This window comes from Amblyomma americanum, chromosome 8 (assembly GCF_052857255.1).
Source record: "Amblyomma americanum isolate KBUSLIRL-KWMA chromosome 8, ASM5285725v1, whole genome shotgun sequence".
Lineage (NCBI taxonomy): Eukaryota > Metazoa > Arthropoda > Arachnida > Ixodida > Ixodidae > Amblyomma > Amblyomma americanum.
Window position 1 is genome coordinate 105,910,223 of NC_135504.1, and position 24,437 is coordinate 105,934,659.

At 47.8% G+C, this 24,437-nt stretch overlaps 1 protein-coding gene and 1 long non-coding RNA gene across 2 annotated transcripts in view; both read left to right on the forward strand.

Moving 5' to 3' along the window:
- The first annotated feature begins 585 nt into the window (after positions 1-585).
- LOC144100609 (uncharacterized) lies at positions 586-6,873 on the forward strand. Its single transcript, XM_077633499.1, has 3 exons — positions 586-1,704; positions 2,374-2,603; positions 4,848-6,873. The coding sequence occupies exons 1-3, from the start codon at positions 628-630 to the stop codon at positions 5,203-5,205; spliced, it is 1,665 nt and encodes a 554-aa protein (XP_077489625.1). The 5' UTR covers positions 586-627; the 3' UTR covers positions 5,206-6,873.
- A 10,776-nt stretch (positions 6,874-17,649) lies between these two features.
- The window catches only part of LOC144102029 (uncharacterized), a 167,402-nt gene continuing 160,614 nt past the window's right edge, over positions 17,650-24,437 (forward strand). Inside the window, exon 1 of the long non-coding RNA XR_013308150.1 lies at positions 17,650-17,891. This is a non-coding gene — a long non-coding RNA (uncharacterized LOC144102029). The remainder of the gene's footprint in view (positions 17,892-24,437) is intronic.

The following is a 24,437-nucleotide window of genomic DNA, read 5'->3' on the forward strand; positions in this document are numbered from 1 at the left end:
ATGACTATCATGATGATAATGGTGATGATTTGTGTTTTTTTTTATTTCCGATTGGGGCAAATGAGCAAGCTTGAGCGCATCTACCCGTGTGTTAAAAGACCCAGTTCGCACCCTTTATTCGCTTCCTTTGAACTGCACTAAGCTTTCGTCGCGAAAAGCACATATTGACGAACCAAGACGCGAACCTCTTCTTTTAAAATGCTGCTTCGTTTTCAGCGTGGTTCTAGCAGACACAGTAGGATGGTTTTCATCTCTTTGTCCAGAAACTACCCAGCTTTCTGGGCGTCCCAGTTTTGCCGAAATCGTACAGATTTGGTAGTGACAATGACATTCAGTTATCTTATAGTTAATATGCTTAACGCAACTTATCCAGCTCATACTTGTGATATATCCGACAGCAAACATTGGAGGGATTTCTTCTGAATTTCGCCTTCTAGGTTACCGCCGAGCCTCTTGAAATTTGTTTCCAAACTCGAGCCTTGGGAACCTGCCGTTTCTGAAAAAGAAGAAATGAGCGCCGTGCTTGGCTCCCGCGAGGCACGAGCCTGTGGAGCGGCCACGACGCACTCTCGCCCTGCAGCTAGCAGTGTTAGCCACGCTATTCGAGGCGCAGTCGGCAACCACGATATGGAGCATACTCCGGAAGAAACACAGCAAAAGCCTGCCGGCGATGAGCAGCAGAATAAGCCCATCGCTGAGGTCCCGCCGTCGCGACCCGGGATTTTGAAGTCGACCCAAAGTTTATTTCAGCCTCTGAAGCAAGCATCCACGAAGACGTTGAGGTTTCAGATGGATGAACCCGAGGAGCCACTGCCTGCGGCGCCTTTGGCACCAACAACGCCGACGCCACAGGAACAAGTCTCTGAAGCGGGCGCCTCGGCTTCTCCGCCCACCCAGGACAAGCCGAAGGAAGTGCGCAGCAAAATCGACGTATCGCCGCCCATGTCCCTGAGCACCGAGAACAGCCTCAGCGAGAGCCGCAGTTCGAGCACTTCGTCTTCGCTATCGCAGGGCAGCGGTGACTCGGACAGCCCAGAACGGTCGGACTTCATGGAGGAAAGAGGAGCCCTCTCGGCAGCGAGCGCGGCGGTGCCAGCAGCCCCGACTGCGCCGATCTTCAAACTCCTTGGAGGGCACAAACTCAAACTACCTCCATGGTTCCCTGAAGACGTCATACGCTACTTCGCAGCCCCAAGCCAAACCCAGGGCGATAAAGCCCGAGACGCTGAGACACGCCGTCAGCACGCGGAAAGCGGGGACGCCGAAGAGGAGGACGACTCGTCTACGTCGCTGCCGTTTGAAGACGCGCCCTGGCGACCGTCGCTTCCCCACCAGACGCTGATGTCGCTACTGGGTGGCCTCGCGCTCGTTTTTCTTGTCTCGGCAATGGTTCGCGATAGTCGGAGAAGCGGCGATGTAAGCACCATGCGGCAGCACTTTGAGCAAGACGTGGCCGTCAGTACTGTAAATGTCGGCGAAAACCAGGACTCGCCTTTGCCGCAGATCCCACTAAACGACATCGAGGAGCCGCCACAAGCGACAGTTACTCCTGACAAGCCCACGTTTGCGGACAGCGAGAACCCAGCCGAAGCTACAGCGCCCACTGAAGCTAGCGACCTTTCAGATCTCCCAAAGCTGCAAGAGGTTCTCGGAAAGGTGCGCCAAATGAGGAGCGGCACTTTGCGCCCTTTGCGCATTCAAAAGGTGAGCTTGACTCTCGAGAGCAACTAATTCAGTGTGGTTGTTTATCTTTCGGGATATCGCCTCGATATTTCATTCATGGATACTAAATTGAAGTTTTTTACCGCAGTCCTGACAGGGAAAATAGGGGTAGAAACAATTCGCTGAATCATGGCACAATTCGTGCGGAAAACAGCAAAATATTCTTTGTCCAACGATTAGGATACTTTTAAAGTCCGAAACGAACCTTTGTGAAAGGTTTCAATGTCGTACTATTGCCGTGGTGTGTCTGTCGTCTAAAGACTGCTGACTTTGCTAGGAGAAACACTTGGATAAACACGGGATTCTGCGGACATATGCTGATTGTTATAGCGAAATCTTACAATATATAAAACAATTACATTCATAAACTCTTTACGGCGGAAAAATGCTTGCGTCCAGAAGTTCTGGGTGAGAAAGGTACGACCGCATATCCCGAGAGACATGTGAAGTTTTGTTTTTGTATGATGTAAGTGGCAGTCATAGGCATGAAATAATGCAGCATTGCAAACATATCGTAACGTGAATCCAACAGAAAGCTCTGTAAACAACTGTGCGCACTGAATTAGCCATAAAAAGGCATCTGCTGACGCGCCAGACATTTGGACATCAGTATTATGGAACGCGAGCTACAGAACAATGTCTTCCTTTCAGAGCGAACGTACTTGCGGCCCTCCCGTCTTCACGTACTGCCGTGCAACGCAGCCAGAGTTTTACTACAACAATTCAACAGGACACTGCTCGGCGACATCTGATCGACACCAACTTTGCAACCGCGGTCTCAACAGTTTTCCGTCAAAGGAGAGCTGTCGCCTCAAGTGCGTGGAGGCCAAGCGTCCAGAAAAGCACTGCTTCCGTCCGGTCAACTTCGTTAATTGTCCCAGGTGAGATGGCAAGCCAACTCATACAGACACCAGCTGTCAGCCGCAGAGGAGCAGTCACTAATGCGCTGCATTTTAACAAGCAGAAAGTCTGGTTAGAGTGTTTCGTGCAAAACGCAGTTTGTAAGGAAAAAGGAACCCGCAGGGAAGCCGTATATGAAATGGATTGCTTTTTGGAGCGACACTCCACATCTCGCATGCAGAGCTGAAGGACAAATCTTTTGCTGAAAAGACTTCTAAAGGGAGGCGAGCAGCCGCCACAGCTTTGTGCGTCGCACTGATGTATACGCCCGCCGCTACGCCGACCATCGCTCCAAGCGTTCGCTTTCGCCAGTTGTGTCACGTGGTTCACCCAGTGACTTGCTTTTGCTAGATAAAAGGGCAGCGCTCTGCCCCTAGGTAAAGCGAGACTGACAGCGGGGGAGGGCTGCTGCTCGTGACCCTACGGACCTGGGAACTCAAAGGGCCTCGGAGTCCTCTTGCAGCGGGGTCCTCTTGCGACTGGATGTATCTGTTGTGCATGCCGTCGTCGGCCTTGCCCGCTTCGCTGGTTAGACGATGGCTGTTGCGAGGCGCGTCTCCTTTCTCTGTCCTCGTCTGTTTCTCCTCGCTCCCCTATACTGTAACTTCTCTATCCGCAAGAGACGGCGGAGGTGGCTCAACATAGAGCCAGTTGGAAGTCCCGTGCAATAGCAACAACAGCCTAGACAACGCAGAGCTACGGAGCCAGAACCAGTCGCCGGGACGAGTTCTTCGACAGCGCATTGGAGGCGCCGGGCTGCTGCTACCGATCCCTATGAGAGAGGGCGGCACGAAGCCGCAGTGGCTAGCTTCCGCTCCGTATAACCTGACTCAGCTGTGCTGAGCCAGAGCAATTTTTTGTTGTTAAGGGTGATAGCTGTAAATGTCTCTCACACTAGTCCCGTGCGGTAGCAGAAAATGATTGTGAGCCTTCGGAAACTATAACGTGACCTTGAATACCACTGAGAATGTGGGCCAAGGACTAAGTGCTCTCGTGGATCTCCTGTGGGGTCATGTGTTCTGAAACTGGTGCTCAGAAACGCCCACAGTGCAGTTGTGTTATCGTGCTAAAATAGAATCTCGTACTGCATTTAGAGAACGTAAAGAATGATGCGAATAGGTGGAAAGGACACTAAGCAACTCATCTTCGCGTCCGTTTTGATGGCGTTCTCGCAGTACAGCGCTCAAACTTCTATGTCGGCCCAAATCACTAAACAAGTAGCCCTTGCTGGTCGTGTGAGTGTCTCGGGATTATTTCCTTATACTAGGGTTACTTTCACTATAGCGTGATAACAACGCAGCGAGCTATGGAAAGGAAAATAATTGAAGTAACATCTAGACACAGACAGCAGCGGGCGCCTGGCAACAAGCAGGAGTTAATGTCATATCGTAACTGAAATCAAGGATTTGAAATGGTCACGGCATTTAATGCGACGAGAGGATAACTAATGGTAGGTAACGGAGGGGATTCCAAGAGAGGGCAAGCGTAGCCGTGCGCGGCCGAAAGTCAGATGGGCGGATTAGATTAGGAACTGCGCGAGGATAAGGTGCGGTCGAATGCAGCCTTACACAGGAAAGAGTTAATTTATGGTATGTTGGGGAGGTCTTTCTCCTGCAGTGGGGATAGTTAGACTGCTGATGGTTGTAGATATCGCTTTGCAGTTTGGCAATTGTGTGCTGTCAGTGATGGTGGCCGCTGTATACAGTCTAATGTTAGATGGAGGTTGTGTACTTAAGAAAAAAATGTCCTTACTGAGGAAGGCATGGGGCTAAATGAGGTTTACCTACTCAGATTAGTCTTTGATTCAGTGAGGACTCTTTTTTTAGGATGATTTTAGGAAGAGGCAAGGCGTAGATCTGCACAAGTTGCGCTCAATAAACCTTATCGTACAAAAATAAAAGATCCAGTCGAGTACGATATCGAACACAAGCAGGTACTAATCAAGTACGATTCAAAACAAGTAAAAGGGATTTATAAGCGTAAACATTTAACGCAGCGGCTGTGTTAATGGTCAAAATCGTTTTTGCGCTGTGGAACAGCTGTTAGTGTTCTCCTGCCATTCACGACAAAAGAGCACAGCGCAGTGAACCTGGCAGCAGTTCTGCCCTGCATTTTGTGATCGCAGCTGTTGTCGGGATAGTCTGCACTAAGAGTGCCCGGCTATGTGTCTCGAACAAAAACGAAGCGTAATTCTGACTCTATGTTTTTTTTTACTTCCTTTACAGAAAAGAGCCCAGCGATGTCCTCCGCTGGTACTTTGATGGAAAACGGTGCCTCCAGTGGCGCTCCCGGCCAGACCGATGTCCGTCGGGAGGAGGGCAGCTGTTCAGAACTGCTCAAGAGTGCAGAAGCAGCTGCGCAGCACCGAATTCATCCGTGTGCCGTGCCCCAAATTCTACAGCATGCGGGTCCCAGCTCAAGGGCGCTTATTTCGCACACAGGGATCCGAAAAAGGGCCTCTTCCGCTGCATCAGCATGTCGTCCATGGCAACCGGACGCAACGGGAGCGTCTGTCTCAGGGGGGCCAACCGATTCTCTACCCTGCAAGCTTGCAGAAAAGCCTGCGTTCACGCCGTTAGATAATAAGTCGCGTTAATGGACGTATGAAATACAGGCTGTCTGCAGGCGGGACTCTGGCCTGATGTTCTGGGACCGTGACGCTCTGTTGCGCTGTAGCGGCATCGAATTTCGTCAGGATTTGGGGAGATTAACAATTTGTGTTATGCAGTGGTCGCTTCTAACTGAACCACTTACGGAAAGGAATGCACTGCGGAGAACAAGAATGCGATAAATCGAATACTCCTACTCCTACCAGATTAACGCCGCTTAGATTGAGCAAACATCTTGAAGTAAAAGCAGGCGAAAGAAGTACAGATAATAGAGCATTGCGCCATCCCTGTTGCGCTACCCCGATCCACTTGCAGTAGGACATGGTTGCGCCTATGCAGTGGCAAGAGTGCGCCCGCAGCTGGCACACAGGCCATCTAGCTCTCGCGAATTGGTGCCTTTCTAAAAGGGATTGTGGTAACGGAATGTTGATCATACTACGCTAAAATGCACTACTGCTGCGAAGTACTTAGATTAGGTTTTACGTTGCCGCTATTTGGTGCGATGCTTGAGTCGTCGCATTAGCCTGGTTCGCTATCTGAGTTTCGTGGACCTGCTGCGCATGGCGCGCTGGTCGCGGCACAACGCGGCAGTGACGTCACAGCTCGTTATGGCCCGTTCGAAGTAGGGCTTGCGTCATTCTCTCCCGGCGTGGAAGGAAGCTGTGCTACTCTGTTGGACCAGTTGAGGCTGCTCTGCGCCTCGCGTCCGATCGAGAGAGTAATGTTTAGCCCGCGCGGATCCGGAAAGTCGTGCGATAGAATCGGCGCAGCAACGGCACTCTGCACAGGGACGTTCACGCATGCGTGGACAGGCCTTGAGACACCATTTGTTTCACACATTACGTCATAATCGCAAATGGCACAGGTTAGGGTTAATTGGTGATATATTAGGGGGGCCTTTGTCCTGCAGTGGGCTTAGTTCTGCGGATGCTGCTGCTGATGTCATGAGCGTAAATGAGATCAATTGTTTTCTTTGCCAGCTTACTAATTAACGCATTTTTCCTTCCTGGCGTATACTGCCCGTAAAGCTGCATTCTTACGTGTTGCTGCTAGGCTGTGCAAAAGCATAATTGTTATAACGTTAAAGTTTAAAATGGCTGCACGTTTGTTGTGTTTCAACGGTTGTAAAAATCCATTGCAATCTCGCCCCGACGCCGCCCACCTTTCCCGGTGATGCAAGTGAGTCAGTTCACGCAAACGAACCCACAGTTAGAGCGGATTCGAGCTGCGCCTTGTGCGTTTGGGTGGATGCGCTTCGCCCTGTAAGCCGCCTGGCCGACTGTAGAGATAACAGCTCGAGCATGTCAAGCGGCATGATCTGAGACCGAAAGATCCGCACTAAACGGTCCGCTGTCATCTACCCACTACCCCACGACTCCCTGGCCATCTCAGCTGCCTTCACTGAAGTATCAGAATCTGAGTTTAACGTGCGTTTGACCAAGCACACCATCCGTTCGGCGGAGAGTTCATCGGGGTCAAACAGAGCTTTCCGTCTATACAACTAGGATTAGAAGGGTTAAACATCACCGAAATTTTTTAAATATTCGACTATATCAAAGTAGCCAGAGGCATCAAAATTGTTGTAGTTATAATTTCGTCTGATGGTTAGCTTTTAGTTTAGGTGTTAGTTAAAGATTTAACAGCGAACTACGTTTTGTCACGGAGGAACTCAGTGTGACGGTCACTGAGGACCACGTTGTGTCCGACTATGCAGTCGAACTTGAATATATAGAACTCAAAAGGAGTGGCATTAGATGAATTTATCTGTAACCTATAGAAGCCAGAATAAATTGCACCCACACTTGCGATGTGATTCCTGCAGCGACATGCCGCCCGCCACCCTTGGAGCGCTCCGCTCGCTATTAGTAGGCTTAATCTGCTTCACGTTGGAGCCGCTGCAGATGCTGCTCTGGAGTGATTTACTGCGTATACCATCAGATAACACCGGGCATCTTTGTACTTTTTGTTCTTTTACGCTCAAATCCACCGTCAGGCGGCTTATATCATTTTGCTTGTGACGCGATCGAGATGCGACAAGACGTATCTCAATTGATCGCGGCCTCGTGCAACTGCTTCCACATTTTTCCAGGTTGTGGTAGTTGATGTTTGTTCATTATCTCGAAGGTTCCTTGCCAGCTTTAAGTTGAACGTGCTCATAAACTGCCGGTATTTTGTTCGACGAGCTCCGAGCACGCCTCAGGTTGCTGCATTGCCGCCAAGCTGGAGTGCTACTGACGAAGTGCAGCGAAGAATACCGGCACGTTAATAGAGGAACGACGATTTCTTTACTCGACCAACTATCCGACGTATACGTCGGATAGCTCTGCTCCTAACTCTGGAGTCATATGTTTGCAAAGCAAAGTGTTTCAGCGATGAGGCAGTGCCTGCATCTTACCCAGCATTCAGATTAGAGGTTGCTTTTACTGCTATGTAGAGGTAAACGTCCCTAATGGTACTTCCTGTCTCTGCCTTCGAAGGTATTAAAGTATAGTCGCTGTTACTACCTTCAGAGGTAGTAAATGTTACTAAACGTAGTCCCTGTAATTATCATCGAATGTATTAACTGATATAAAAGTAGTTGTTGTTACTACGTTCTCGGTTAATAAATGCTACTAAGGGTAGTTGAAGACACTGCCCCAAGGGTAGTAACTGTTACTAAAGGTAAGTCCTGCTGCTACCTCTCAGAGGTAGTAACCGTTACTACCTTGCAGTTACTACCTACAGTTACTACCTACGTAGTAACATATGTCACAAGCAGTTACTAGCCTGAACGTTAGTCACTAAACCTACCTTTTTTAGTGTTCTGTTGGAATCAAAAGTTGGAGGGATCTGAGATGCGTGGCAGAGCGAAGCAAAACTGCAGTGCTGCGCCATCTGCCGTTACAAAGGGTGGCGCCGATGATCACGGCACGCCTGGTGCGGCAGCATCACTGAGCCTCGACATCACGCTCTGTGACGGTAGAAGGCGCACCAATGCAGTTTTTCTTAGGGTGCCTTGATATCCGCTCGCCTCGAGGCACCCTAGTTTCGCTTCGCTCCGCCAGGCATCGCAGATCACACAGACGTTTGCTTCCGACAGTACGAGACTCCTTCGCCCTCTCTGATTGACCCACAGAAGATTCGCTTAGCCAAGAGAAGTCTCCCACTTTCGACATCAACCCAGCCCTGCCTCAGTGCTGCCCCCCTCCCCCACGGGCCTGTTTTTCGACTGCGGGGCCAAGCTTAACGGCGCCCCTTCGTTCGCTCCAACCGAATTGTGCTGTCATATGGCCGGTCATTGTATATGAGACGCAATGCTATTGCTGTAATCCATATAATGACGGTAGCACCACCTTCGTTCGTAATAAGCGAGCGTTCGTTATAACTGCAGACGTAATAAGTGGGCTTGACTGTAGCCGATAATTTGAAATAACCGGGTTCTTATATCCGGTACTATACCGCGTTGCAGTTACTGCAGTCGCCATTCATGCCTTGTAGCTTTGTAGTACGGTCATAGTTTCCGTAGTTGGCATATTTACGGTTTACGCCATAACGGAGCAAAAACTCTAAGCTCCGCCATTTCCCAGGCGTGACGGCTCAGCGGTCAGGCTGCATTTAGGTTGAGGCGAAAAAAGAAAAAGGCGCCATGTGCTGCGTGATTACAGCGTGCATTAAAATAGTGGTTGTTTCTTGCCTCGGAATAATTCACAAGACAGTAAACAAGAACAGAGACAAGAAATCGGTCTATATACGTCGTTTCATTTGCGTTTTTTAGTGGGCGAACTGACTACGATGTCAAATTCGAGTTCATGTGATTCACATGTTCAAGGGAGTCCAATTCATGACGCAGTCTGGTAGGGCTTATTGTAAAGTGAAACGAAACTGCGATTATATGTTATTTCTTTTCATTAACCGCACCTCATATGCGGAAACCGAAACCAAAATGACACGATAAATTGATTTTAATTAGTTGCTCGATCGATGCATACTCCCGTGGTGCTCCATGTATGCTATAGTGCCTTAAACACTATTCGAAATTAGAAATTATGTAATCAGAATTCTGCTATCTATACCCTCGAATCATCAAAATTACTTGAAACCCTTCACTATCACGATTCTTTCTCTTGCCTTCTTTTTCGCCCGTTTTTTCGACACTTCCATGGCCCCTTCGCTCACGGCGCAGTTCACGTTCTCACCATTGGGCCTCTCTGGTGTTTCCTTTCCTGAAAACAATAATTTTATTGTCGTACAACCCGGCTGTTATTACCAGAGGTGGGCATCCATGAGGGCGTCCTCACATTCACCTCGTGAGGATTTCACTCTGTGAAGTGAGGGAGGATGGGCGCATGAGAATTCGTCAAGAAGAAGGTGAGAGTGGAAAGACATGGTTATGTGAAGGCGACGGATGGAAGATAAGATGAGGGTGAGGGTTTAGGGCAAAATACACTGTCTGAGGGTGAGGTTAGTGGCTCGAACCGTACCGCCCAGGCTAACGTTTTTGTTTGCGTAGCCCTTTATGAATTGCCGTTCTAAAGCGCTAGGTCTTAGGGTGAAGGTTCCCGGGAAAAACGTAGTTTCTGCAGTCTGTAGGTACACGAGGAGAACACGAAAGGCGGGGAGCCGCATGCCTTCTCTGTCACCGAGATATACTACACCGCTAACAATGCGATGCCGAAAAAGCGCTCTTTTAACTCTAAAAGCCTATTTTTAAATATACTGTAAAATCATAGGTGAAACACCATGTGTAGTGCGCCAACCTGGGAGCACTGGCCGGGCAATGCGGGCGGCTGCCGGTCCAACTGGTACCATGGAACCGCAGTCAACATTTTTATTATCAGCGCCGAGTGTGTCAGATAATCAGAAGGTAATAAAACATGTGCAAATGATACCTAGTAAGACTGTTGAATTTCCATGTTCTAAGCCTTGTTTCTCGGAATGAAGCCCAATTTCAGGTCAGTGAGGTTTCAACGAACTGGCTGCAGTGCGAACGGTGCTTATACGAAATTCTACTGTCAAATCAAATGCTGTTGGCGACGTTGGTGGGGAATTTTTTCATTAGCACTGGGAGTAGATCAGTACAGATGTATTTTCTTTCTTTTTTCGCTGGAATTGCGGTATAGGAAAGCGGTGCCGCATTGTGGTGGGTGAAGCCAACCACTGTAGTCTTACCATGGAAACAAAGCACCATCTTAACCACCTTGGTCTGAATCATCGCTCGCTCCACCTGGCATTGTACGATGTGTTAAAAAGGAAAAGTTGTACTGTTCACCAAATAACAGGAATATCTCTTGGTTTATTTACGTCCCTGGTTAGACGTGTGACCGCGTAATCACACGCCTGATTTTATTAACCAAATATCTTGCAGACACGGTAGGGAATTGGCACTCCGCCTTCTAAGTACCCTATCGAAGAACACAACAGAAAATTTTCTGCTGTCACAACAGCTTCCTGTAGTATTTTGGGACCTGACAACAGAAATTCTTGTGGCAACAACAGGAATTTTTGTAGCATACAGCAGTCTTCTGTCGTAACGAAAGAGTCAGTTCTTTCGCAACAAGAGACAAATTCGCAATACTACAAAATAATCTGTCGTAACGACAAGACGACAAAACTTTCTTTTGTAGTTTGGGACCGGCTGTGTTGTGTTTTTTCACTGGGTAATGTGTAGAAGTGCAAGAAAAAAAATCATGGACCACGAATTATCGTCTGCTAGCACTATTCGCTCTGATCTTGCCTGGTTTATCTTGACTTTCTATGCTTTGGCTTGACCTGAACTGGCTTACATTGGTTTATATATCATATGATGTAAGTCTGCGTAATATTGCATCATTTTAAACTTGTACTGCCGTATAATTGGTCATTCTCTACTTTCACTCATCCCTGGGAGTCCTGATTGCCCTCCTGGAGCAGAGGTGCAGCGGTTAAGCTACGCACCACTTCCCTGCGATTGCAGGTGCTGCCATGGGTGGGGCTTATCTGACCCATGTTGTTCCTGGGGAATCTCTCGCGTCTAGTCATTAATTTAACTGTCACGGTGGGCAGTTTGCTCACAATCCTCTGAGCAGCTTGCGATGACATCACAACGTCACGTGACCAATGTGGCCCACGGTCTAGAAGCAGGCTTCGGAAAGACAGACAACCAGTTTCGGCGGAGTGGAAACGCTAGGGAACTAAAATGGCAAACACAGGAATATTTCACTCCAGACTCGGGGAGTTAGTGTATCATTGTTCAGCTCAAATGCTACATTTTAGCGACCCGTTTGATTTTCAAGTGCACTGACTAATGTTTTATTTTAAACGACAGCACAAGAGCCTCATTGCCAGCGGAAATCCGGCACCGCTCTGGGGGAAGACTCTCAAGAAATAAAATCTTCATAGCTGGGGGAGCGAGATCCGAAGCCGTGGCGGCGCTAAAAAATCAGTTCCGCTGGCCGCTTTTTTAAGCCACTACGCTATCCCCACAGCTTTTTTAGGCATGATATTTATTAGATTAAAAATATATTCTATTTACGTTAACTAAACTATTTACTAACCTTTTAGGAAATGCCACGAAACACATCGCAAAAAGACAGACCAACAGAGAACTAGACGCGAGGTAAGGCTGAGCGCGTCATCAAGAGGGAGTGCCACCCCGGTTTCAAGTCGGTCAGTTCATACACTTCCCTCAGATGAGCAATCAGCTGGGAGAAATATTAGCATCCTGTCTGTACGAACTGCCAAGCTATCGAACTGTGCTTGCAACGTCGTCTTCATCACGTACCGGCGTGTTAAACTGCCATTCTCTCGTGAGAGGGAGAGAGAGAGAGAGAGAGAGAGAGAGAGAGAGAGAGAGAGAGAGAAACGCTTAATACAAAGGATGGTAGGGCGGGCCCTGATTCCACGAGTCCTTTGGCTTCTGCTGCCGCTCTTGCCCGGTTCACCAGCGAAAGCTTGTCCTCCGAGTGTGAGCTGGAATGCGCCGCCTCCCAGTCCTCACTTGTTGTGTTATTGCACCTGGTGTAGCTGGGTTTTTGTGGTATGCGCATACCATATTGTATAAGTCAGCCACTTCACTGCAGAAAGCGCAATGCGTATCGTACGAATCTGGAAGCATATAGCTGAATTAGACACGATTTATGTAAGTATTCGATTGCAATTTCCTTAAAATGGTCAATTGCTCCCTGTTTAGATTCTTGTGCGGTTCGGCATGTACTTTCTTCGTTATTCTCAAACGTTGGGGTAAATCCCTATAGCTTAATAATGCTTCAGGATAATCATCTTCCTGAAAATGTTGAGGGACCCGAGGAAATTGCGCGCGAGCACCGGCGTGAGCGCTCTGGTTTCCAACATTTGCAGAGTGTCCTGTAGTTCATGTGACTGTGAATTTAAAGACTGTCTTCTTTAGTTCTGAGTATTCTGTTTGCGAGTATAGCAATCCTTCCTCTTGTGTAGTTACGGCAACCAGTCTGGGAGTCCGTAATTACACACGAGACCTTCCTGGAAACCATCGCCAAAGCTGGCGCCACTTCCTCAGCCTGGTTGATTCTCTGGCATCGAATTGTTGCCCCATTAACTAGCTTCCATGGCGCATCCGTGCATGCTATCGCTGATATCCCGTTGACCGGTCCTGCCGCGTCCACGCAAATTTCCACCTCCACAGCACCATGTTCTCCTGATAACGTTTGTCCTAGCCTTCCTTCTTTTCATAATATATTGGGGGTCCATATTTCTAGGAATGGGCTGTACCCCGATCTTGATTTTAAGCTTATCTCGCCAGTCCTCATTGTCCTCCGTAGACCAAATGCATGCGAGCCCTAGTCTATCGAGTACGTCCCTCCCTCTCCTGCTTTCTGACAGCCTAATCCTTTGCGATATCGAGTGGCCTTCAGTAATTTCATCTACAGTATTGTGAATACCCATGTGTAGTAATCTTTCTGTTCCTGCGTTGGCCGAGATACCAGGTGCTCTTTTATATACTTTGCGTATTATGACGTCCAGCGTGTTCTCACTTTTCTTGCATTTCAGATAAAATGCTGCCCTACTCCCCAGTCGCATGAATTCTGACTTTACTTTTCCGACATTGAGCCTAACTCTTCGGTTCGAGAGTAATTCTTTGATATCATTATACGTCCTTACACCAAAATTGCAGTTCTGTAAATTTTTGAGTATGATAATGACACCATGCTTCACATTATCAAGAGTACCTTTCAGCTCTAATACTAGAATTGTTCTAGTATGATAGCCTCTAGGTTTGTTGATGATTTCGTCTTTTAGCTGTTAAGTACATCTTCAGTCGAAAGGCTTGGATGAACACGATATCGTGTTTGGGAAGAGGCCACTTTTACCTAAATGTCTGTAAATTCTTTTATATATGACTTTTTTCATCAACTTGCCCGTGCACGACGTAGGCAATACATTGGCCTCAAATTCTCGATACTTATATCTTTACCGGATTTCGGAATAAACATAACTTTTGCGTTTTTCGTTCCTCAGAAATTTTTTCTTCCGACCAGCATTTTTTGAAAAATTCCGTGGTGGCCTCCAACGTCTTGTCGTCCAGGTTAGCTAGCATTTTGATGGTAACCCGATCTCCGCCAGGGCAGGTATCAGTCCTCATGCCCACGAGCGTGGCACGCGCCTCAAAGGTTGTGATTTCCTTTTCGATACCCTCATTTTGTGTGGCCCTGTATTCTTCCATGTCCAGGCCGACACCCTCCGAATGTATGTATCTCCTTTTAAGTTCTGCAGTGAGCTCCCTTTCGCTCCCTTTGAAGTTGTCTACGGCCTTCAACAGATTTGTTTTGTGCTCTGTTTTGCTCTTTCCTGGGTCCATCAGGCGTCTCAGAATGGACCAGTTTATCTTGAGATTGCCTGCCATGGAAAGAGTCGTAGAGGTAGTGCCAGATAGCCTTGGACAAATTCAAGGTATACTAGTCCGCATGCTCCCACTGCTATTCTTTCCCTCAGTTTCCTGTTTAGCTTCTGCCTCCTTCACCTCTTTGTGGGACCTCTCCTCGCTTCCCATAGATGCAATAAATGTGGGTTAATGGCCCGCTTTTATTGTGGGCCATTGACCCGCAGTAACGCCCTCCGATGTCTTAATCTTTTTGGTGTGAGCTTCCGCCTCCTCCGAAAGCGTTTTCGCGCATGCCTCATAATCTTCAACGCTGTGCTCATCCTTTTCGCTCCTGCATCCCTGACATTACCTCATTTTTTTAATTATCGCTGCTCTTGTTGCACTCCACTGCAGTCTGACGGATAAAGTGATCGCTCACCAAGTCGTCCTTCAAATTTTCCCAAGCAGAATATCTTGAATTTTTAGCTAGGGTCACAAAGAAAAAATTCCGCTTAAGTTCACTTATGGTTCTGATAACACTGCGCTACGAACTGTTACGGAATACCGATATCTGGGCATCCTTATCTCATCCGACCTGAAATGGACAACGCACGTTCAGTATGTAGCAAATAAGGCAATGAACAAACTGTTTTTTCCTCAAACGTGCCTTAAAAAACTCGCCTCCCAAAATAAAGCTTCTGGCATACACTACGCTTATACGCCCGGTATTAGAATATGCTAACATTACATGGTTCTCTTGTACAGGCACTAGCGTAGCCGCACTGGAAAGGGTGCAGCGAAAAGCTGCGCGATTTATCTATAACCAGTACAGACGCACAGATTACCCTACTGAACTTTTGCATCGCGCAGGACTTCAGCCTTTATCTATACGATCTGAACTGCACCGCTTGAAAGTTTTATACTTACTTCTGCACAATTCATTTAAGCTTAACTCTGAAGACTTCGTCAATATGCCAGTCCAGAATCACCCGCCGCAAACATCCTCTCACACTTGATGAATTTTTTTGTTGCAATCACACATTCTATTTTTCCTTTTTTTTCCGCGAGCAGTGCGCGAATGGAATGCACTTGACGATTAAATTCTAATGCAGCCGACAGTCCTCATATCTTTGGAGCTTGCCGAGCAGAGTATATGGTCGCAAAACTGACTAAACATTGTTAAAATATTGGTAATATTTACCTTGTTCTGTATAACTGATTACCTAGAATTTGTTCTTGTCTTCCCATCCTTTTCATTGTACAACTGCTTACTATCCTAAAACTGTTTTATCTGGAAGTTGGGCATATTTAGAAGTGCGCCCACCCCTGCAAATACCCCGGTTGGGGTTGACAGTATATCAATATAAAAAAATAAAAAATCCAGACTAGTGTTCTTAGAGCCACAACTGCCCATTCTAGTAGGCTCGCTTGGGGTTGTTAGGATCGTTAGCGCTTCATTCGCGATTGTATTCGGAATTGCAGTGTTTTCCCTTCGTAATCTCATAAGAGCATCCCCGTAAGTAGCTTGCGGCGTTGAAGTCCTCTACAATTAGCAGTGGACCTCCATTATCCGCAATTTTGAATTTTCGCTCTACTTTGAAAGCATGGTCTTAATCATCTTCCATCCGTGTGCGTGGAGGCGTCATCATACGAGCATTCAGCAAACCGCACGAAATGGCGGAAGATTAGAAGCCGTTGAACTCAGAAGATCCAGTGCTATCGCGATGCCATCGGGTAATGGTAATGAAGCGACCTACAAACTTTCCTTGATCACAGCACTATTCTGTGCTTAGCACTTATTGTAATTGTCGTGGTAAATATGCTACTGCATTGTTTCCTAAATATATCCTTGGCGTACACCAGTTCTTGTACTCAGACACAACAACGCGCTGACTCATTTTAGCAGTGCATATATATATATATATATATATATATATATATATATATATATATATATATATATATATATATATATATATATATATATATATATAAGAACGAAATGTTATAAGTTCAGGGCACGTATTTGATAAAACAACACCTACTACACGCACACACACAAGAATGTAAGCACCTAGCATCTAGCCTGGACGGCGTGTCTTTTATGCTTACTGCTCAGCAATATCGCGGGAAGCTGCCAACTACAGAAAATAACTACAGTTTTAAAACGACTGTTAGTGAGGATGAGGGATGGTTGACTATGTGAGCATGAGGGCGAGGGAGGGCCACCAAATTTTTCGAAGTTAGGTTGAGGGTGAGGGAGGGCCGGATAAGTTTTCAAAATGAGGGCCAGGGCGACGGAGGGCCATGGTACCGTGGCTAGATGAATTCAGAAGCGAGGGTGAGGGAGAAGTAAAAATGAGGGCTTTGCTGACCTCTCGTTATTACACTTACTGAAGAACACCTCAATTCTCTCTGGCGGTCTCGTGAACTGTTGGCTTATTGTGTCACTTCCCTGCATATTTAGCAGTGACAGAAACAACATAGCCTCCTTACGCCACGTTGTTTGATTTCTAACCTTGCTTGAACAGGACCGCATTGCCTAAAGTCTTGGTGTCTTCGGCTGAGCCGCACTGCCTCCGTGCCGGTGCTTAGGAAGTGACGTCAAATACTGCACGAGTGGCACGTCCACTTGCAACTCAGCCGAACGTGCAAAACATTCTCATCGTGCTGTTGCTCTTTCTGCCCTCTGTTCACGATGGCCTCCGAGACTCTGAAATATCTCGGAGGCCATTCTTACGAGCAGCCGACGCCAACGACTGCAGTCGGCAATTTGTACAGCTAGCAATGCGCAGGAACGGCGTTCATAGCGATGGTGGGCAAGGCGGGAACCACGACCATGCTCATGAAATACTGTGACTGTGCTTGTGCAGGTTTGTCAGACACACCACGGCGTTATGCTTGCCGGTTTTGATGCATACGCTTTAGAGCAGCTAGAGGGACTTCCGAAAATATTTGCCGACGATTCTCAATCCAATCTCAGCTCCCCACATAGTCACTGTATTGATATATCTTTTATCCTATGCTCAGTTTGATAAAAGGTATGATGTCATAAAGTGCAGGCGTGCCAGATGAACCGCATTTGCCGTCCGCCGCACTAAAAATATTGACGAACCTTTTATTTTTTCAAACGGTCAAGGCACAGCGCTCACAGGCCGGTGGCTGCATGATTGTAGCGCGAATAAATGCATTGCAGCCGCTACAATATTCAACATTTCTTTAAAGTATGCCCACTTGTGATACTTCGTGTTTTTTTCCTCTTCGTCGATGCTTCCTATCGGCCACTGTGTAGTGAATTGTCTGCGCCAACAGCATCGTCCGCCCGCGACGTCTGCTAGCGCGAGCTGCACGACGGGATTGCACCGCGCGCGCACCACCGTCGGTCTCCACGGTGGCGCAGTGGCGCGCACTCGTGTCGTGCTCGTCCCAGCCGAACGCACGGCACTGCACGAGTGGCATCCAGCCGAACGTGGGGCACTGCACGAGTGCGCGGAAAACTCCACGAGTGCCGTCAGCCGAAGACACCATCTGACTAGGAACCACCAATCTTAAAGATTATTTTATTGTCACTTCACTAGCGCCACCTTAAAAGTTTTGCGCTACCGCTTTTTAAATTTGTCTTGGCGCGCTTGTGGCTACCCGAAGCGCCAGCCGCGCCACCGCGAAGTTCGATGCAAGTCAGTATGATGCACGTGTTGACAAATACTGAAGTCTGTTGCGTACGACAGTTCACACGAAGAGTGTGGCATCACTTGTAAGCAGTGAAATGTTTGAGATGACTTGGAACACCGCGTGGCTTAATTTCTCCAGCCTTCCTGCCTGCACGCCGTTCCTTCCGGCTCCAGTGTGCGACTTGCGGACCTGACGTGAGTTGTTTTTGTCATCCTTCCTCCACTCATCCTAACGGTGTGAGAAGAAAAATGCAGCGCATTATGGCCGAACGAAAGTAAGCTTTGGACATTTTGGGAGGTTTCGTATGTTGCGGCAGGCAAGTGCGCAGCCTGCTTACCGTGGCTGTCGTCTTTGTTTTGACGTTCGTCGCAGGCGGTCACGCAGCGCGAAATTGTTGAGGACGCACCAGCAGTGGCCTCGATTACGTTCTGGCTTGATTTTGTGGGTTTAACATCCAAAGCCACTCAGCCTTTGAGGTGTGCCGTAACGGAGGACTCCGTATAATTTCAACGCATTGACATAGCACAGTACACGGGTCTCTAGCGTCTCGCCTCCATCGAAAGGCGACCGTCGCGGCCGGTATCGAGCCCGCGATTGTCCGACCGTCCTGCGCAAGTGTTATGGAGCCAAACTATTTCAACTTTATGCTCGAAACAGCCGCATTAGAAACCGCTTTATTTAAGGGCGCTGCGTGTGGATGGGACGAGACTGTGTCAGGTGGCCTACGACCCAGTGGTGTAATACGGATTGTAATGTGTACACGGACGTAGAGGCTCGTAAACGAGCAGTTACAACGCTCTGTCCTTTGGCGCGCAGTGGAAAAATGTGTCGAAACGTTACCATCCGTACCATCGTCAGCACGCTTACCACGAACGACCGAAAGCGTGGCCGGGAGCGGCTTGGACTGACGCCAGCGCCGCGAAGTGTTGCGCGCTGTTTATAGCGCTGTTAATAATAATAATAATTGGTTTTTTGGGGGGAAAGGAAATGGCGCAGTATCTGTCTCATATATCGTTGGACACCTGAACCGCGCCGTAAGGGAAAGGATGAAGGATGGAGTGAAAGAAGAAAGAGAAATAGGTGCCGTAGTGGAGGGCTCCGGCATAATTTCTACCACCTGGAGATCTTTAACGTGCACTGACATCGCACAGCACACGGGCGCCTTAACGTTTTTCCTCCATAAAAACGCAGCCGCCGCGGTCGGGTTCGAACCCGGGAACTCCGGATCAGTAGTCGAGCGCCCTAACCACTGAGCCACCGTGCCGAGATAATATTTCGGTATGTTTGCGGTGGCTGACGATAGCTGGAGCGCAGCTCGATTTGGCTACTCACGTTCCTTCGCTTGTATCTAGCCGGCGGGGGTGAGAGTGCTGACTTGACTTTTTCGCGACATTTGTCTACTAGCCGGGGCTCACGCGGGCGCACAAAACACGTTGCGGTTTGCTTATCTCCAAAAAAGCGTTAAAGTGGCGAGGCTTCTGACCGCTCGAGCGCTTATCCAGGTCGGCCTTAAAGCCGGTGATCGAAAGGAATGAAGATTCAGAAAAGCACAGCAGACGTGGGTTTGCGGCGTTTGTAAAGATTGGTCAATAAATTTTTAAACCCGGTGGCACCGTTGTGCAGGTCCTTAATTTCTCATAATTCAGGACAGCGTGTGTCGCTGTGCTCTCGCAGGTTAGTGTCTGGCTTCCTGTTTCGCCCACGCTGCACTGGAGATCCAGTGCAGGTGCGTAAGAGCTGCTCTTCTCATGAGCAAGGAAGACACGTCGATGCAATTCACACGAAGCTTTTGATGTGTGGTGATTAGCGAGAAGCGCCAACAAAACCGAAACGAGCGGAGTTTGAGCACAAGCACAAAATAGGAACGAAGCAGTCGTGGTTTCAACGAGAAATAAAGGCTGGAACACTTGTCGGCAGCAAACAAATAAAAAAATAAAATAAAGCATAGTACAAAGAACATTCTGTCTAATTGACAATCTAGTATCGCGTGCTTCCGCCATGTGCGCTCTTCACTGCGTCCATTCGCTCAGGCAGCGAATTGTAGAGCGCTTTAACCACCTCTATCCTTGCCCACAAGACCTCCCATTGTTCTTGTAGGGCAATCCAGAGCTGGTCCGCCGTTGTGCAGCTTGAGCCCAGGCGCCTCGATAGATTCAACTTCATCATGCCCCAAACATATTCTATTATGTTTAGATCGGGGCTACGGCTGGGCCACTCAAGCTGCATGATAGCTTGGCGGTCCAGGAACTCCTGTGTAACTCTTGCAGTGTGGATGGGGGCGCGGTCGTGCTGAAACCAGAAGAATCCCTCTGGGAAGGGCCCATCCAGCACGTAGGGCATGAGCACATGCTCCAATGTGCCCACGTAGGAGTCCGCTGTCATACAGCCTGAAATTCTGTGGATGGTCCCAGGCCCTGGTAGCTGACTGCACCCCAAACATTCACGGCTGTGCGTCCGCTTGTGCGCATGTCCCAGACGTAGCGGTCATCGTAACTGAAAAAAAAGAAATGACTTGTCAGCACCGCATGGGTATAAAATGCACCAAGGACTTACCGGTAGTGTTCAGGACGCCGAACTCTTTGGCGTTGGTCCCACCGCGTACAAAACGTCGCTTCGTCGGTAAAAACGACGTATTCCCAGTTGTCCGTCGTCCAGCCTTCGTGTTCTTGAGCGAACTGAAGTCGCTGGTGGCGATGCGAAGCTTCCAACTGTGGCTTCCTTGCTGCGACCCGGCTTTGCATGCCCGCTTCACGCAGTCTTCTGCGGACAGTGTCCGTGCTAACTTGTAGCCCAAGCTCATCGCATATTTGGCGCGCTGTCAGGAAGGGGCCGTCGACTGAAGCGGCTACAATGAGGAGATCTTCTGCTGGGGTTGTTGTCCGGTCCGGAATTGCGCGTGCAGCATCATCTATCCGGTCTTCGTCTCTGAATGCCCGGACAATTCAGTTTACCGCGGAAATCGGCCGTCCAACTGTAGCAGCTATTTCTCGCTGTGACATTGTGCGGGCCATGTAAACTATAGCGAGGCGCTCTTCCCTCGGCACTCTGCGCGGCATCTTTACTCCACACTGCATAGACGCATGGCTTTATGTAACCCAGGTCTAGCGTCATCCCAAACTATCGTAAATTTCATCGGCTGTCGCCGCGCCTATATCGGCGTCGGCGCGTTCATGCTGTCTCATCTGGCTAGCTGGCTGAAAACAGCTGACCTCATGCTTCCTTATCGCTTCATGCTGTCGTATTACTAGGCTGCTTGGCACGAAATTCCCGGAACCGTAACACTTGGTTTGTGCCCCTGATGATATTCCTAGATGAGCAAGGCCATTTTGCAATATTCTTTCTTCTTGATACCAATTTTTGCGCGAAACGAAGTGTCATGCCTGCCATGTCAGAGCCACTTAGTCAGGATCGCATTGAAAAGTGCCTGGATGAGCACGCCGCAACAGTTCACTTGGTGCGTAGAATATCCCAAAGAGCAGTCTATTTTGAGCCAACCGGTATCCTTCATCGGTTTATACCATTGGACTCATTGCGTCTCTGGCCAGAGGCTTCCTAGTTTGCATAGTAATGCTGCCGCAGTATCCAATGGTTTTTGTGTTCAGCTGCTGGCCCGGGAGACTCAGGTTAGATCCCGGCCACAGCGGTTGTATTTTGGTGGATGCGAAATGAAATGCTATATGCAAGTGTTCTATGCGATGCCAGCGCACGTTAAAGAACTACAGAGGTCAGAAATTATCAGCTGCCCTCCACTGCGTTATCGCCAGCCTGTGTCGCTTTGGGACATTAAATATCATAAAACCAAACCAAGTTTTCCTAAACAGTCAGTTTTTTATCCGAAAGGATGCTACACATGGCGCTTCCCGCTGATAACCAGATATTAAAATCTTAGCTTGAATTGCATCGATTTGTCCAGTGCAGCATGCGTGAAACAGGAAGCCAGACACTAACCTGCGAGAGCACAGCGACGCACGCTGTCCTAAAATATGAGAAATTAAGAACCTGCACAATGGTGCCACCGGATTTGAAAATTTATTGTCCAGTCTTTGGAAACACCGCAAACCCACGTTGGCTGTGCTTTCCTGAATCTTCATTTCTTTCGACCAGCGGCTTTGAGGCCGACCTGGAAAAGCGCTCGAGCGGTCAGAAGCCACGCCACTTTAACGCTTTTTGGAGATAAGCAAACCGCAACGTGTTTTCTGCACCCGCGTGAGCCGCGGCCAGTAGAGAAAAGTCGCGAAAAAGCGAAGTGAGCAACACTTCGCGGCGCTGGCGTCAGTCCAAGCCGCTCCCGGCCACGCTTTCCGTCGTTCGTGTTAAGCGTGCTGACGATGGTACTTGCCTTCGTCCTTGAGCCATCGCTCGTTTATATGCATGCGCTTGTGTACTTTATGAATAACCACTGGCAGTTCAAACCTACGAGTGGACCTGGATACTGTCATTGACCTGGATCCTTGTGCTTGGTAGTGAGAGCTCCCTTCTACAACAGCTGATGCCAGCTGTTAAGTGCAGTGAATGAGAGTGTGAGTTGATATTTTAGTAAGGGGTTGGTGCACTGCACTGATGACAGCTATGTGGTTGCCGTCTTCTACCATGAGCAGCATCACTTCTGCTTCCCCAACTGACAGTAGGTTCTGTTCACAGGTCAAGTTCCTTTTCACATAGATCAAAACTCCTCTGCCCTTTTTTTCTCTTTTGCATAGGCTCCGTTGTTGGAAATCATCAGTTTGTTATGCATTTGCAGCATGCACTACTGCTTACATCTGCTTTCGCTAAGATAATGTCCAGTGCAAAGACATTTTTTCAAATACACCCTAAGAATATCCGTGTTTTTGTAGACTTCTTATGTTTGTGTGTTATATCTAAGCAGGCTTTTCTTCTTTGATAATGTAATCCTGTCTGAGTAACTTCCAATCTTCTATTATCCATGCTATCTAATGCTAAGTTGTCCTCAGTTCATCTTCTGATCGCACTTGCTCCTTGTTTTTGAAGAAAAGCTCCTGTTTCGAGCTCATAAAAATGTTTAGCATTTCTCTCTAGCCAACTTCTTTTCCATCCCTAACAGCTTTTTCTTATGAGGTGCTAGATTTATCATTGATGTATACCTTCTCTTCATTAAGTATGATTCATTTCTGGATCTGCGTGTCGCAAATTTATGAGCTAGAAAGTCTAACAAGTATCGAAGGCACTGACTCTCCTTCACATTTCAGCCTGTGTACCGCCTCCATGTGCTTCACAGCTGGTTCTGCCAGGGATTGTATATTATCATTCGAATTTTCTCTCTTTTTTTTTGTCAGGTATTTTATGTACCTCAAAATTTTTACTTCTAGAGTAGTCCACTAGACGGCTACCTTTGCTTGTAGTTGGCAGTTTTCAGACCATTGCGCCTGTAGTGCCTTTAGTTGTGCAACCACTCCATCCTTGTGCAGTACAACCAGCTGGGGCCGGTGAAACCTGAGCTGCTGTTCAGCCGCAGTGTTTGTGAATTAATATCGATTTGCTGTTTTCTTTGTTTTGTACAGGTGTGAGCGAAAGTTGAAACTCAACGGGTATTTTGACTGAACGCCTTGTCAGTGCTATCATGAGGGCACGTGCCAGTGGTCAAGATACTATGCTTGGTGCACCCTTCCTAATCGCTGGCTTGTTTGCCCACGCAGTTTGGTAGGGCATGGCTTTTTCAGTGCAAAAGCCACAGGAAACCACTCTTCACATCCATGATGGCAGGCCATGTGGGCGAGCGAGCTTGAGCGTGTGAGCCGTTTCATCAACCAATCTCTACTAAGAGTCGCTATTGCAGTAATACTTTGTGCATAGGTTCTCCGTGCTGTCAAAGCAGCTCACGTCTTCCACTTCATGGTGATCATTCATACGCGACCATGTTGCAGCGTGAAAGCTATATTAGCAAGTTGCTTCTATTGTGTCACAAGTTAGTCTATGCATGAACGTGTGCTGGTAAGCATGAAAAAAAATTAGTTCAATGTGTCTGCAACCAACAAGCTGACCCATTGGTTGCTTCTCTTTTATTCCTGTTTTCTGTTTTTTCGTGCCCTTAGTTTTGATGCAGTTACCTCAACAAATCTGCCCTCAATCAGATTTTGAAAATTTCGCTTCAGTATAGTTACATTTATTTAACTGGACACAAAAGCAATTTGGAGTACTTGTGTCATTAGATTCGAGCTTTCTTATTACAGAGATGCTACTTTCAATGCAAATGGGAGTTTTTTATAAGCTATAAAATATCATAAAGCTAGTGTTTTGGCTACAAGCTGTTTTCTGAAGCAAAGTGCAGTGTCAAGGCAGTCTTTTGTGCATGGATCGCTGATGCTAGGCTACTCTGCCATTTACTTCGATACGTTGGTCACGGATTCCTCATTGGTCTTGATGTCGGGAGTGTCAATAAAATGGTGGGAAATTTGAAATCTAGTTTTCTCAGCAGTGATTGGCTTTTGCTGCTGTATAAACATCAGCACTGCCAGAAATAGCCATATTTCTGGCAGTGGTGATGTTTATGCAGCAGCAAAAAACAATTTTTTTCTGAGAAAACTAGTCAGCCATATGCCGCTGCAGTGTCTCAGTGGTTATGGCGCTCTGCTGCTGACCCAAAACACGCGGGTTCAATCCCGGCCGCATAGGTCAAATTTCAATTGAGGTGAAATTTTAGAGGCCCGTGTACTATGTGATGTCAGTGCACCTTACAGAACCCCAGTTGGTAGAAATTTCTGGATCCCTTCACTATGGCGCCC